The sequence below is a fragment of the Mobula birostris genome, chromosome 32, assembly GCF_030028105.1.
Source record: "Mobula birostris isolate sMobBir1 chromosome 32, sMobBir1.hap1, whole genome shotgun sequence".
Lineage (NCBI taxonomy): Eukaryota > Metazoa > Chordata > Chondrichthyes > Myliobatiformes > Myliobatidae > Mobula > Mobula birostris.
The window spans coordinates 20387030-20404019 of NC_092401.1; the positions used below are offsets into that span (position 1 = coordinate 20387030).

The window sequence follows — 16990 nt, forward strand, 5'->3', positions numbered from 1 at the left end:
ATTGCACATTACGACATAATTTCCTTCTTCCTGCCCCTTGTATTCTTTTCTCCAATCTATACTGAGATATCTAAAATTCACAATTATCAAGGTGTTGCTTTAATATCCTTTGGAAGTTTATTCTCCTTAGAGTATTGGTATCCACAATATATGATAGGCAGTGTTATAGTTCTACTTTACCTCAGATTTCAGGTTGTGATAACAGCCTTCATACTACAACTAGTTTACACATCCTCCCTGTGACTGCATAGGTTTGCTCTCCCAAATTCCAAATTAGTAGGTGGTTGGTCACTTGGGTACAATTGGGCGGTGTGTCCCCACTGGGCCAGAACGGTCTGAACATTATATCTCCAAATAAAAAAATAAAATATTACAATATTCATTTATTTTCCCTCTCAACCCCTTGTTCTGCCATTCAAAGTAAATTTATTATTAAAGAACATACAGTACATGTCACCATATGAAATACATTTTCTTGCAGGCATACTCAATACTGTACATCCAATAACCATAATACAATCAATGAAAGACCAGACCAACAGGGTGGACAACCAGTGTGAAAAAGACAACAAGCTGTGCAAATATAAAAAAGAAAAAAAATGAAATAATGAGAGAGACGGAGAGACTGAGAGATAAAAAGAAGCAAGCACAGATATCAGGAACATGAAATGAAGAGTCCTTGAAAGTGAGTCCATAGGTTGCAGGAACAGTAAATGACGGGCAAGTGAAGTTGACTGAATTTATTCCCTTTGGTTCAGGAGCCTGATGGTTGAGGGGTAATAGCTGTTCCTGAACCAGTGGAGTGAGTCCCAAGGTTACTGTCCCTTCTTCCTGACAGCAGCAGTGAGCAGAGAGCATGACCTGGAAGGTGGGGGTCCCTGATGATGGATGCTGCTTTCCAGCAACAACAACTCCATGTAGATGTGCACAATGGCGGGGAGAGCTCCCCCCCCCGCCCCCTCACTGAGCACATCGGGGATGGCTTGACCTGGCATTCATAATACTGTACCACCATAGGAAGTATTCTCTCCACAATCCACCCTGTGTGGTCCTTTCAACATTTGGAAGGTTTCAATGAGATCTCCCATGCATTCTTCTAAATTCTAGTGAGTACAGGCCCAAAGCTGCCAAACACTCCTCATATTTTAACCCCTTCATTTCCGGAATCATCCTCCTGAACTTCCTCTGGTTTCTCTCCAATGACCGAACGTTAAAAGGCCTGAACAGATTAGATATGGCAAAGTTATTTCCCATGGTACTGGTGTCTAGGACAAGACGGCATGACTTCAGGGTTGAAGGACGTCCATTTAGAACAGAGATGCGGAGAAATTACTTTAGTCAGAAGGTGGTAAATCTGTGAAATTTGTTCCCATGAGCGGCTGTGGAGGCATTTAAGGCAGAGATAGATAGGTTCTTGATTAGCCAGGGCATCAAAGGGTATGGGGTGAAGGAAGGGCACTGGGGATGACTGGAAGAATTGGATCAGCCCACGATTGAATGGCTGAGCAGACTCGATGGACCGAATGACCTACTTCTGCTCCTATATCTTATGGTCTTATCCTTTCTAAGATATGGGGCCCTAAACTGTTGTTGATACTCCAAGTGCAGCCTGACTGGTGTCTTACAAAGCCTCAGCATCACCCCTTTGTTATTATATTCTATTTCCCTTGAAATAAATGCCCACATTGAACATAGAATAATACAGCACAGTACAGGCCCTTCAGCCCACAATGTTGTGCCGACCCTCAAACCCTGCCTCCCATATAACCCCCCACCTTAAATTCCTCCATATACCTATCTAATAGTCTCTTAAATATTAAATTGCATTTGTGTTCTTTTCCACAGAAAACCTGCAAATTAACCTTCTGCCATGATTTCAGCCATGATTGAATGGTGGAGTAGACTCAATGAGCCAAATGGTCTAACTCTGCTTCTTGCGTCTTATGGACCTTATTTTGAAAATATTTTATTCTGCTTAATTCTAATATTTTGGATCATATTATATACTATTCACCAACCCATGCCTTTTTTGAAATTAATGACCATACCTATCAAAAGTCAGGCCACATGGCACAGAATCATGTCCTTCAGCCAAACTATTCTATTCTGGCGAAGAATACCACCTAAGCGTTTACAGTCGGCCCTCCTTATCCGCAGGGGATTGGTTCCGGGACCCCCGCGCGGATACCAAAACACGCTGGATGCTCAAGTCCCTTATTTAACCTGTCTCAGTGCGGGTGGACTTTAGGACCCGGGGGAGCTCCAGACCCAACTGCCCATGGCTGCTGCTGAGTCCGCAGTGTTTTTGTTCCGTTGACGGAAAACAATCACGATTGAAAATAAAGTGGAAATAATAAAGTGATCGGAAAGAGGTGAAACGCCATCGGTCATTGGAAAAGCGTTAGGCCACAGTCGGTCAATGATCGGAACAATTTTAAAGGATAAAGTGAGAATAATGGAGCATGTGAAAGGCCCTGCCCCGATGAAAGCTACAATTATTACTAAGCAACACAGTGGTTTAATTATTGAAATACATACGTTTCTTAAGTGTTTTATATGCATAGAAAGGTAAAATATATACTCTATACTAAGACAAACGTTTGACTAACTGACGCTAAATAATACGTACCAGATGTACCTGTTCCAACTTACGTACAAATCCAACTTAAAGACTGCCTGTACTTTAAATCATCTCTAGACTGCTTATAATACCTAATACAATGTAAATGCTCTGTAAATAGTTGTTATACTGCACTGTTTAGGGAATAATGACAAGAAAAAAAAGTTTGCACATGCTCAAACAATGAGTGCTGGAGAGAGGGCTTCCGGGTTTTCCCGATCCGCGGTTGGTTGAATCCGCGCACATGGAACCTGCGGATAAGGAGGGCCGACCGTACCTGCATTTTGGTTTATATCCGTCTAAACTAGGGGGTTCCCAACCTGGGGTCTATGGACCCCTTGCTTAATGGTATTGGTCCATGGCATAAAAAAGGTTGGGAATTCCTGCTCTAAACCTTTCCAAATGCCCATCCAAATACCTTTTCAATGCTGTTAATGTCCTACCTCAACCACATCCTCTTGCAGCTCATTGCAGAGCATCCTCTGGGTGAAAAGGTTGCTGCTCAGGTACCCATTTCCACACCCTAAAGCCATGTCCTCTAGCTCCTGATTCTCCAACCGCAGGGAAAGTACTGTGCGTGTTCTTCCCATCTATGCCCTTCATGATTTTATACACCAATCGATGATCCAGATCTTTGAGTGTGTTAATTACTGTCTTACTAGAAAATAATTAAAAAGTAGCTTTAAAGGTAATTAAAAAGTCACCTGTGCATTGAAGCAAAGTGAAATGCATCATTTGCATTAAGTCAAATCAGCGAGCATCGTGCTGGGGACAGACTGCAAACGTCACCATGCTTCCAGTGCTAACACAGCGCGACCCCAACTCACTAACGCTAACCATATATCCTTGGAACGTGGGAGGAAACTGGAGCAAACCCATGTGGTCACGGGCAGAATCTACAAACGCCTTACAGGCAGTGATGGGAATTAAACCCCAATCGGTGATCTCTGGCACCATAATAGTGTTACACTACCATGTCACCCCGCCCAACTTCTTCCGTCCTGGAGTCATGTTCGCTGGGAGATTCGAGCAGATGGCACAGAAATGATATTGAACTGCAGCGCACAAGAGGAAATTGTCCAAGAATATTACACAGGAGGCTAGAGCACGATGCCCAGTTATTGGTTAAAGGAATAATCTGGCAGATGATCATCCGATCATTCCTTTCAACCCATTATAGTTTGGAATGAAGGTAATGAAGAAGCAGCAAAGTAGGAGAGGTGGACCACGGGGAGGGGCATTGGAAGAAACACTGTAAAACATAGGGAAGCACCACTAGTTAGAGTAATGGCTTCCCCCTTGTTTGGGAAAGTGATGGAAATCAGCCCTGTCCATGATCACCATTCAGTTGCATTTGCCTGACAAACCGAGGCTAACTCCTCATGCAGCCTCCTGCTGCTAATTAAATAGTCCAAGTAACATTCACTGCCAAGTGTACAGCCTTCGACTGGCAGCCTCTGCGGCTCCAGCCTCTTCACGTTAATTAAGTCTCAGATCCCATTCCAATGGTAAGTTTCTCCCGCACCTTCTCCAGGAATCATCATTGTTCTTAAAAGCATGGTGCCCAGAACTGAACACAATACTCCACCTGGGGCCTAAGAAATGATTTATAAAGGTTTCGTAGTACATCTCTGCTTTCTGCCTCCTTTTTTAAAATTTTTTTTTTTTTTTTAAATCAGCTTCTCTTAACCAGTCATCGTCAAGGGTGTGAGCTGATACCCTCTCATGTCTCTTCTGTCCCTCTTTAAGAACGCACTGTTCAGTTCATTTCTCTTCCCCTCAATTTTCCTGCCAAAATGCTTCACTGAACAATTGCGTCGTTCCGCGGGCATTGTTAGTAAGCTGCAGAGCAAGTTTCTCAGTGGATGCAAAGGCGGAAAGAGATTAAGCTCACCATTTGGCTGCGAGTTTCTTACAGCTTACATGTAGCTGAAACTCCAAGTGAGTCGCAAAAGACATCCTTGGCAGAGGCCATATAGCAAAACTCCGATAATTAGGACTTCGGTCATGTAGATCAGTAGATTTTCCAGACTTTTGAATGTTACTCCTAATAATATCCCAACACATTTTCATTTCACTTTGTCAACACGACACACAGTGGTATAATATATTTTCCCCAGTGAACCCAGTGTTCAACAGGAGTGTGAAGTACACAAGGTATCCAACCCCAATCTGTCTAGAAACCATGATCCTAACCCATGATGTTCAACATAACAGAACAGGGCAGGTCAGCACATGAATGGCTTTTCAACCCACAATGACTGTGCCAAACGCAGTATCAAATTAAACTAATTCTCTTTTGCCTGCGCATGATCCATATCCCAGCACTTCCTGCAGAGTTACTGCATGTTTCTATCTAAAAGCCCCTTAATCACCACTGTCATATCTGCTACTGTCAATTCACCCAGCAGACCATTCAAACACCAAGCTCTCTCTGTGTAAGGAACCTGCCCCACACATCTCCCTTAAACTTTCCCCTCTCACCCATATTCATGTCTTCTAGTACTTGTCATGTATATCCCGGGATAAAGGTTCTGACTGTCTACCCTATCTGTGCCCCTCATAATTTTATAAACTTCCAGCAGTTCACCACTCTGCCTCCAAAGCTCCAGAGAAACAACCACGTTTATCCTCACACCTCACATCCCCCATTAGAGTCTGCATTCTGGTAACCCCTTTGCATCCTTTCCAAAGTCTCCACATCTGTCCTGTAATGGGATTGATTGCACACAATACTACAAGTACAGCCTAACCCCAACTCTAGTGTCCTCCCTCTCCACAGTCTGGTCTGGTCCTGCTGTGACCACACTCCAATTGAACCATGAACCCCAGGCTTCAATTCCAGACTAATGAGCAAGCCCAATCCCTGAACTTCGGAGTTTCCAATAAATGGACACTGGTTACTAGAATTTTACTGTAATCACTACTATTCATACTTCATGAATGATATGTTGGGAGACCAAGAAAAAGGAGGCAACTGATTAGGAGATACCAGACACTATGACGTAGACAATAAGAATGAACTTCAGACTGGCAATACCCCATTCCAGGAACTCAGGCCAAGCACAAGACATAGGAGCAGAATCAGGCCATTCAGCCCATCAAATCTGCTCCACCATAGCTGAATTATGTTTCATTTTAGTTTATTTAGAGAACCAGCCCATCCAGCTGAGCCACACCACACAGCAACCCACCTCTTTAACCATAACCTAATCACAGGACAATTAACCTACTAACTGATACAGTGCCTATAAAAAGAATTCACGCCCCCCCCCACCTTGGAAGTATTCATGTTTTATTGTTTTACAACACTGAATCACAGTGGATTTAATTTGGCTTCTTTTGACACTGATCAATGGAAAAAGACTCTTATGTGTCTACAAAGGTCTCTACAAAGTGATCTAAATTGATTTCAAATATAAAACAAAATAATCGATTGCTAAGTATTCAACCACTTTAATATGACACACCAAATCATCACTGGTGCAGCCAACTGGTTTTAGAAGTCACATAATTAGTTAAAATGGAGTTCTGTTTTTGGAGACCTGTGTGAAGTCAAGTTGCTTCAATTGTAGTAAAAATGTACCTGTATCTGGAAGGTCCAACTGCTGGTGAGTTAGTATCCTGGCAAAAACCTCACATTGAAGACAAAAGAACACTCCAAGCAACTCCATGAGAAGGATATTCAAAAGCACAAGTCAGGAGATGGATACAAGAAAATTTCCAAGTCACTTAATATCCCTTGGAGTAGAGTTAAGTCAATCATCAGGAAATGGAAAGAATATGGCACAGCTGTAAATCTGCCTAGGGCAGGCTGACCTCAAAAACCGAGTGACCGTGCAAGAAGGGGACTAGTGAGGGAGGCCACCAAGAAACCTATGACAATTCTGGAGGAGTTACAAGATTCAGTGGCTGAGATGGGAGAGACTGCGCATACAACTGTTGTCCAGGTGCTTCACCAGTCACAGCTTTATCAGAGAATGGCAAAGAGGAAGCCACTGTTGAAAAAAACTCACCTGAAATCTTGGCTTGAAGCATGCCTGAAGCATGTGAGAGACTCTGAAGTAAGCTAGAAGAAAGTTCTAAGGTCTGAATAAACCAAAATTGAGCTTTTTGGTCATCAGACTGAATGCTTTGTTTGGCATAAGCCAAACACATAATCAAAAACACACAATCTCTACTGTGAAACATTGTGAAGGTAGAGGGTAAAATGAATGCAGCAAAATACAGGGAAATCCAGATGCAGACTGCAAGAGAACTGCAACTTGGGAGAAAATTTCTTTTCCAGCAAGACAATGACCCCAAGCATAAAGCCAAAGCTATACTGGGATGGCTTAAAAACAACAAAGTTAATGACTTTGAGAGGCCAAGTCACAGTCCAGACCACAATCCAATTGAGAATATGTGGCTGGATTTGAAAAGGGCTGTTCCCTCATGATCCCCATGCAATCTGATAGAGCTTAAGCTGTTTCGTAAAAAAGAATGGGGAAAAATTGTAGTGTTCAGATGTGCAAAGCTGATAAGAGGCCTATCCAATCACAAACAAGAGAAAATCTACGGATGCTGGAAATCCAAGCAACACACATAAAATTCTGGAGGAACTCAGCAGGCCAGGCAGCATCTATGGAAAAGAGTATAGTCAATGTTTCTGGTTGAAACCCTTTAGCAGAACAGTCTACAGAGCCTCAAGGCTGTAACTGCTGCTAAAACTGTATCAACTAAACACTGACTGGAAGGGGTACGTAATTATGCAATCAATTATTTTGTGTTTAATAATTGTAATAAATTTAGACCAATTTGTAGAAATTTGTTTTCACTTTGATACAAAAGAGTCTTTTGTATTGATCAGTGTTAAAAAAAAGTCCACTGCTGTAAAACGATAACAATGAAAATTTCTGGCGGGGGGGGAGGGCGGGGTGAATAATTTTTATAGGTACTGCACATCTTTGGACTGCGGGAGGAAACTGGTGCACCCAGAGAAAATCCACACGATCGCGGGGAGAAAGCACAAACTCCTCACACAGATGTGCCAGAAATGAACTCCAACACCCAAGCTGTAAAAGTGTTAAGCTGCCTCCTATTCTACCACACTACCCTATCCAACCCCAATCTGTCTACAAGACACTTTCCCCTTCAAACCCATTTTCTCGCCTTCTCCCCGAAGCACTTGCAACGCACACAAAATGCTGGAGGGACTCAGCAGACCTAACAGCATCTACGGAAAAGAATAGTCAACGTTTCAGGCTGAAACCTTTGATGCTCTTACTAATCAAGAACCTGTCAACCTCTACTTTAAATATACCCAATGACATGGCTTCGACAACCATCTGTCGCAATGAATTCCACAGATTCACTAAACCGTATCAGATCGTTTGGGCCTCCTACATGCAGAGGGCTCTCTCTGTTTTTGCACAGCCTTTCGAGCACACGTGATTTGTCTCAGTGGGCCTGGTTCATCGCTCACACACTACAAGTTGCCCAGCGTTATTGTTAATAACATGACTGTTAAAACATTTAATCTTGCTGCTCCATTGTCATTCTTGCTGCTTTGGCTAAAGAAACCCCACCTCACCCTGTTCGAAAAGGAAACTATAGGCCAGTTAGCTTGACCTCAGTAGTTGAGAAGGTATTGGAGTTGATTGTTAAGGATGACGTCTCAAGGTGCTTAGACACATACATGATAAAATAGGCCGTACTCAGCATGGTTTCCTCGAGGGAAAATCTTGCCTAACAAATCTATTGGAATTACTTGTAGAAATAACAACCAGGATAGACAAAGGAAAATCAGTGGATGTTCAGAAGGCCTTTGACGAGGTGCCGCACGAGGCTGTTTAACAAGACAAGAGGCAATGGTATTACAGGAAAGATACTGGCATGGATAGAGGATTGGCTGATTCGGAATAAAGGGAGCCTTTTCTGGTTGGCTGCTGGTGACTGGTGGTGTTTGGAAGGGGTTGATGTTGTGACTGCTTCTTTTTTACGTTATACATCAGGGACTTAGATGATGGAACTGATGGATTTTTGGCCATGTTTGCAGATGATACGTGGAAGTGGAGCAGGTAGTGTTGAGGAAGCAGAGGCTGAAGAAGGACTTAGACAGATAGGAGAATGGGCAAAGAAGCAGCAGATGAAATAGAGTGTCGGAAAGTATATGGTCATGCATTTGGGTGGAAGAAACAAAAACACAGACTATTTCCTAAACAGTCAGAAAATTCAAAAATCCAAGGTGCAAAGGGACTTGGGAGTCCTCGTGCAGAACTCTGTAAAGGTTAGTTTGCAGGTTGAGTTGATGGTGTGGAAGGCAAATGCAATGTTAGCATTCATTTCAAGAGGACTAGAATATAAAAGTAAAGATGCAATGCTGAGACTTTCTCAGGTACTGGTGATGCCTCACCTGGAGCATTGTGAGCAGTTTTGGGCCCCGTGTCAAAGAAAGGATATGCTGACGTTGGAGAGAGTTCAGAGGAGGTTCACGAGAAAGATTTCAGGAATGAAAGGGCTTATCATATGACGAATGCTTGATTGTCCTGCATTTGCACCAGCTGGAATTTAGAAGAATGAGGGGATATCTCTTTGAAACCTATCAAATGTTGCAAGGTGTAGACAGAGTGGATGTGGAGAGAATGCTTCCTATAGTGGGGGAGTCTAGGAACAGAGAACACAACCTCAAAATAGAGGGATGCCCATTTAGAATTGAGATGATGAGGAATTTCTTTAGCACGAGGGTGGTGAATCTGTGGAATTCATTGCGACAGGTGGTTGTGGAGGCCAGGTCACTGGGTGTACTTAAGGCGGAGATTGATAGGTTGTCGATTAGTCAGGGTGTGAAAGGTTACGGAGACAAGGCAGGAGAATGGAGTTAAGGAGAAAAATTGTTCGGCCATTAAGAAATGGCGGAGCAGACTCGAAGGGCTGAATGGCCTAATTCTGCTCCTATCTCTAATGGTCTTATGGACATCCTTCTATTCAGAGGCTGTGCACTGAAGTCCTACACTCTCCCTCTATTGGAAACACGACACGCTTTCTACTTCAGAAGCAGAATGCCATCAACCCTAGCTCCACATCAGGTGGAGCAGATAAAAGAAATGGATTATGCAGAGGGGGCACTGGTAGATTTAGTGAATGGATAGAAGCTTTGGATCAAAGAATCTATGTCAGAATTGTGCTTGTGCAGACAAATTTTCAAGTCCTTGCATAAGAAATATTGAGAGTCAGAAGATTAAAATCAAAGAGGCCAGCAGAATATAAGCCCATTATTTCAAATATCCTGGAAGGCAAAGGAGTATAAGATACTCCATATTTGGGAAAAGGTTCTGTTAGATCCTGGTCAGACGTGGTGTTCAGCTCTGAATGCCGGGAAAAGTACTTTGTGAACACAAAGCAACACACACAAACTACTGGAGGAACTCAACAGGTCAGGCAGCATCTAAGGAGGAGAATGAATAGTTGATATAGAAATGTATATGGGGAAAACTGAACAAAGTAATTAAAGGATTTGATAGAATGGTGAAAATAAACTATTTCCTCTAGTGGTGAACAATGGGAAAGGGCACTTCAGCTGAAACTTAGAGGTCAAAGGTGACACATGTGTCTTCATACAAAAGTTGAGAGAAGCTGTGTATATCTCCCGAGACAAAATTGTTGAGACCAAGGCCAAATGAAAAGTTCAGAATTAAGACTGATAGATTATCGATGGGATGGCATGTTAACTGTTATAGCAGGAAGGCAGATGAAGTTTAGACACACATCTAATCTGAAGAGGGGCATAGACCTAAGGAAGAGAATAGTCAAAGTTTCAAAGCAAATTCATTATCAAAAAAGTACGTAAATGTCACCATATGCTACCTTGAGATTCATTTTCTTGCAGGCATTTACAGGAAAATAAAGAAATACAATGGAGTTTATGAAAAAAACTATACACAAACAAAGACTGACAAACAACCAATGTGAAAAAAATGTCTCTTAACCTCCAGGTTGAGTCGGGTGTGGAGAAGGCGAATGCAATGTTGGCATTCATTCCTAGAGGTATAGAATATAACAGCAGGGGTGTGATGTTGAGGCTCTATGAGGCACTCGGGAGATCACACTCGGAGTATTATGTGCCGTTTTGGGCTCCTTATTTTAGAAAGGATATACTGAAGTTCGAGGGGGTTCAGAGAAGATTCACAAGAACGATTCCAGGAATTATATAGTGTTGCTGTATGAGGAACATCTGGCAGCTCTTGGGCTGTATTCCCCGGAGTTCAGAAGAATATTGGGGGGGGGGGGGGAATCTCATAGAAACATTCTGAATGTTAAAAGGCCTGAACAGATTAGATAGGCAAAGTTATTCCCCATGGTAGGGGATTCTAGGATAAGAGGGCACGACTGCAGGATTGAAGAACATCCTTTTAGAACTGAGATGCGGAGAAATTACTTTAGTCTGAGGGTGGTAAATCTGTGGAATTTGTTGCTATGAGTGGCTGTGGAGGCCAAGTCATTGGGTGTATTTAAGGCAGAGATAGATAGGTTCTTGATTAGCCAGGGCATCAAAAAGTATGGGGGAGAAGACAGGGGAGTAGGGATGACTGGAAGAATTGGATCAACCCACAATTGCATGGCGGAGCAGACTTGATGGGCCCACTGGCCTACTTCTGCTCCTATATCTTATGGTCTCTTGTCATTGTGATGGTAAAGCTTTATAGAGTATGATATACTGGAAATTACAGAAAGATCTAAGATCAGCCATAGCAAAACGCAAAGCCCACGCTGTGCAGAGACCAGATGTACCTGGCGGAAAAGACACCGCTGGCTGTCGCCAGTCCAGCTTGATTTCCACCGTTGGCAGCTCCCTAGAGGAAAAAAGTGCAGAGAACTAGTCAGAATACACAGCACACCATGTCTGTAATGGTCATGCTCCACACAGTAAAGAGAGAAGGAGAAGGAATCAGTATCACGCGTGAGCTCATGATGCCACGGAAAATACAAGATATAACATAACAGGAAAGAGAAGTAACCGATAGCTTTGTTTTTTACAACTTGCACCTCTTACATAGTAAAGTATCTTGAGTTGCTCAGAAGTTTCCTTTCCTTGTGCAACACCGATGTACTCATGTCCGGAATATTTATCTGGCTGGTGTGTAAACAAAAGTTTTTCACTGCATCTTGGTGCCTGTGACAACAATAAACCAATTACCAGGAGTGAATGCACAAGATTCTGCAGATGCAGGAGGAACTCAGCTGGTCTGACAGCATCTACGTAGCAGAATAAACCATCGATGGTCTCAACCCAAACCATCGACTGTTTACACCCTGCCATAAGTGGTGCCTGACCTGCCGAGTTCCTCCAGCGTCTGCTGTGTGTGAACCCATGACGCCGGAGAAATTTGGGCAGGTAAATTGGTTTATCGTCACGTGTACAGAGGTGCCGTGAAAAACTTGTCTTCTATGCCGTCCATACAGTTTAACTCATTACAGCAGTGCCGCGAAGTAGGGCAAAGCGAAAAGTGACAGTGGGCAGATGTCTATCTGCTTTGTTACAGGGTAGTGTTAGGTCAGAGGGACAGAAAGTGTGTGGGAAGGTTGACAAGGGCCAAAAGCTTTTGCAACTGAAGCCTCCGCCAGCAGAATATCATCCTTCCACGGTTTCACGAATCACCAGAGATGGCTATATTTCACTCAGAGTCTGAGGAGATTTGGTTTGTCAACTAAAACACCTGAAAACTTTTACAAATGTACCATGCAGAGCATTCTGACTGGCTGCATCACCATCGGGTATTGGGGGGGGGGGGCTACAGCACAAGATCGAAGTAAGTTGCAGAAAATTGTAAAATTAGTCAGCTCCATCCCCTGTAGTATCCAAGACACCTTCAAAGCGCCGGGTGTTAGAAAGGCAGCGTCCATCACTAAGGGCCCCCACCACTCAGGTCATGCCCTTTTCTCACTGTTACCATCAGGTAGAAGGTACAGAAGCCTGAAGGCACACACTGAGCAATTCAGGAACAGCTTCTTCCCCTCTGCCATCTAATTCCTAAATGGACATTGAACCAATGAACACTACCTCACTAATTTATTTCTGGGTTTTTGCACTACTTATTTTCAACTTAACTATTTAATAGACATCAATATTTTTTCTCTATATTTACTTATCACGTACTGCTGCTGTAAAGTTAATGAATTTCACGACATATGCTGGAGATATTAAACCCGATTTCGGTCCTGATTTTGTAAGATGCACATCCAGCCAGTCCTAGTCCCCAGATTATTCTCCATAACCCTCACCCTTCCCTTCTCCCTCATATTTCGATAGAGGCGTCCAAGTTGATAGAAGGGCTAGATCAAGTGGGCACCCAGAGGCTTTTTACCAGGGTGGTAATGGCTAATAAGAGGGCCACATGGAAGTGTAGCGGTTAGCGTAACACTAGCACCATCCCAGCAACCCAGGTTCAATTCTCACCACAGATTGTATGTTCTCCCCAGGACTGTATGGGTTTCCATCGACATGGACGGCAATAGGCTAATTGGTCACGTGGTATAACTGGGCGGCAAGGGTTTGTTGGGCCTGATACTGTGCTATGGCTCTAAATAAAAATGTAAAAAACGTAATAATTTTAAGGCGATTAAGGAGGAAAGTATAAGTGAGAATGTCAGAGGTAGTTTTTTTCACACAGAATGGTGGGGTGTGGAAAGTGCTGTCAGGTGTGATGGTGGAGGCAGCCCATTAGGGACATTTAAGAAACGTCGAGAGAGGCACATGGGTGATAGGAAAATGGAGGGTTGTGTAGGAGGGAAGGACAGGTTAAAAGGTCAGCGCCACATCGTGGGTCAAAGGGCCTGTACTGTGCCGTAACGTTTGATCTTTTCGTCTAGTTAACTCCCTTGATTAAGTTTGCTTCCACCGTCCTTCCAGACCGGGAACGCTGGTCCAGCGCCATTTGCTGAGTGAGGAAGCTTATTCTCAGGTCACGCCGAATTCTTTTGCCAGTCACCTCGAACCTGTGTCCCCTCCCCGAGCCTTGTGTTTGGAGAGAAGCCGGCACTGGAGGCTAGAATGGCAGGATCAGAGAGATCCCTGGAACGGAAGGGGAGACGGGGAGGGTAGAACACAAATCCCCGATACGTCTCTCTTTTATTCCCACATGGATGTATGGCTGAAGACGGGTGCTGTAGGATACCAGACCAGAAATGTATAAACAAACAGCAGTTTCTTGAATGTCTCTACCATCACCCCCGACTGGGCATTCCACACACGCACAACTCGGTGTCCTGACGAAGGGTCTCGGCCCAAAACGTTGACTGTACCTCTTCCTAGAGATGCTGCCTGGCCTGCTGCGTTCACCAGCAACTTTGATGCGTGTTGTTCGGTGTAAAACTGATCGCTGACATCCTCTCTCGCGCCCCCCCCCCCCCCACCACCACCACCACCACCACCACCACCACCACCACCACCACCACCAATACTTTCTTCCAATCATCTTAAAATTACGCCCCCTCGAGTTAGCCATTTCCACCCTCTGGTTATCTACTACATCTATGTGTCTTATGCACCTCTCATCCATCCTCCTTCGCTCTAAAGAGGAAAAATCCTAGCTCGCTCAATTTATACTCGTAAGACATGATCTCCAGTCCGCGCAGCTTTAATTTGGAGAGGAGTGGAGAAGAGATTGGGGGGGGGGGGGGGGGAGAGGTGATGCGAAGCTGTTGACAGTGTTTGAGCACCAAGTTCAAAAATTAGATTCCTGCCTGAGAAATCCTTCCAAAATAAAACTCCCAAAACACTACTGCTCACAACATCGCCCAACTGGAAAGGACGGGGAGGGAACAGGAGACTCTCGGGTCTCTGATGAGAAGCAGAGTTTTTTGTTTGTTTGTTTGGCGGAGAGGGAAGAAATCCTTGACAGAAGTGAACTGGATTGCAACTCCAGCCTCGGGCTACGGTCGCACAATGGAAAGAGTCAGTGTCTACTAAAGTAACACTCAGTGACGGGGGTCTCGCCTGGTCGCGCTGCAAGTAACAATGCCAAGTAAAAACTGGGAGATTCTTTGTATTGGATCTACCACTGGGTTTCCCGCGAACCAATCCGGCTCCTACAAAAAGACAAGCAGCACCCCCACCCCACTTCACCGTCCCGCCTTCGTCCAACAGTTGGTTCCCAAGGAGACAGGACTGAGGAGGATTGCCCGATGCATCCGCAGTAAGCAGATCCCCATGACCCACGCTGCCGCTCTGTTCCCAACCCCCCTGCCCGTCCCATTACAAATAGTCGACATAAATTTTTTGGAAGAAAATTTTGTGCATAGTTGCTGCCAGGATTCACATAGCTCTCTGCCCACGCATTGCTGAAGGGCATGCGAATAAAAAAAAACTCGAGAGATCAAATGGTTCTCCGCGGTGGGGGAGGAAAAAGATTTTTCCCTCAGTTGAAGTTCCTGCGGTCCTGTTAACATCCTATGACAAGAAATCTGCATCTTTGGAGTTCAGAGCCAAATTCAACACAATCATCCGGTGGGCAAAGTGGCTTGCAAATTTCCAACAGGAAGGGGGCAAAACTGGGAAATTCTTCCCAACTTTATATACAAGTTTGTATCGACACGCACGCGCGTTATAAAGTGCCTGTTGTGTGTGCAAGACGATCGACACAGATGCAAGGGACTTTTTTTGTCCATATTGCGGCAAATCTGCCCATTAAACTGTTAAACAAGTGGTCAACTGTATCGCTGAAACCCCCGCCGCATTTGGAGTGTGTTACATGTGCCGCCGTGTATCAGAAGACTGTGTGTGTGTGTGTGTGTGTGTGTGTGTGTGTGTATGAGAGAAAGAAAGCAAAAAATCCCTTTTCGAACTACATCCTAAAAGCCTCTAGATAAAATCTAGCTGGGCTACTTTCGACAACGGCCAGCAAAAGCTAAATAAATTAGTAAACTCCCCAATGCCTGCAACTGCGATCAGAAGTTAGTTTAATTTATCTCAAACACAAAAGAGTTCTTGTAGTATTGGAGAGTCAAGGCTGGACGTACCATCCCTGCAGCAGCTGTGAAAAGTAGTGATTTGCAACCAGCAAAAAAACATTCCCACGATCGCTCGGAATACATTGTTTTAAATAAACATGCTTTCTGATACTTCACACAAACCCCTCGCAAATTCTGATTGTCCCTACTTGCTGCAGAAACTTCTTGCAAATAAAAGCTCTCGTGAGCTTTTCCTTAAATCAAATCGTACCTTCACACAGCGCAGTCAGTAAGAGTCCCCAAAGTAAATTCCAGAGTTTTAAATCCCCCATTGCTTGCAGTTTTAAAGTTCCGAGATTTCTTCCGATTCCACGACTAACTTATACATCCATTCAAACGTGGTGCCCAGGTTTTCTGTGTTATCATCAGGCAAGGCGAGGCAGTTTTTTAGGCGTCGGGAGAATCCTCGGTTCGAACCCCAGATCCCGCGCCTCCAAACTTCACAGCAAACTTTTTTTTGAAAAGTTCAGCACTGCAGGCAGCCTTGAGTGGTACATAGGGTTGTATCCATCCGCGCGGGGGGGGGGGGTGGGTGGGGGTGTGCTCCGGCGGGAGCTGTCCCAACTGACTGGGTACAGTACTCACCCGGTCGCTACTATTAAACACCTAGGCAACAGCTCCCGACTACGTCCCGTCTCGCTAAGGAGCCCCTCTTCCTATAACTGGGGGAAAGACGGTTTGAACTACTTCTTAAAGGCAAAAAAAAATGCTCTTGAAAAGTTTGTCGCTGTTAAATTCAGAATGTTCGGCTATTTTTTTAACCTTAGAATGACGCAAAGAAGGATTGGGAAATGTTGGGCTAAGGGGGAAGTATCCTTGAGATCAGATCATCTCTGACAGAGCCGGGGCAGAATGGTCATTCACATCTGCGGCACTTGGTCCGCTGACTGCAGTGAAACGTTGGGAAGCTGTGATGAAGCTTTCACTGAAAGTGGCGAGACGCTGCTTTTCTCTTCCTTTGACGGTGGGGAGAGGTCCCTTTAAAAGTGAGAGTTTGGTCCCCTTTACAATTGGGATGAAGAGCCCTTTAAAAGTGAGGCGTGGTCTCCTTTATAATAGGATGTGTTTCTCCCCCCCTCCCCGTTAAACGTAGGAAGAGGACCCATATAAAAAATGGGAGGGGTTCATTTAGTAAAATTGGGAAGAGTGCTGGGGGAGGGGATCGCAGAAAACTGTCAGGTTAACCTGTAAAATTGGTGAGTGCACCCCTTAGTGGGGATATTGCCCCATTAAAACTGGAGGGACTGTCCCTTTAAAAGTGGAGAGATTGTCTTCTCATGGTGGCGAGAGACTCCGTAAGAAGTTGGGTAAATTTCCCTCTAAAAGTGGGAGTGAAGTCGTTGTAAAATGGATAGTGTGCCCCCTTTAAATAGGACCGACGGC

General features: G+C 44.2%; 1 protein-coding gene across 1 annotated transcript in view; it reads right to left on the reverse strand.

Moving 5' to 3' along the window:
- The window catches only part of notch3 (notch receptor 3), a 224337-nt gene extending 207777 nt beyond the window's left edge, over positions 1-16560 (reverse strand). The window contains exon 1 of the mRNA XM_072248347.1: positions 15819-16560. Coding sequence (XP_072104448.1) covers positions 15819-15879 — 61 coding nt within the window. The 5' untranslated portion in view covers positions 15880-16560. The remainder of the gene's footprint in view (positions 1-15818) is intronic.
- Between the last annotated feature and the right edge of the window lie 430 nt (positions 16561-16990).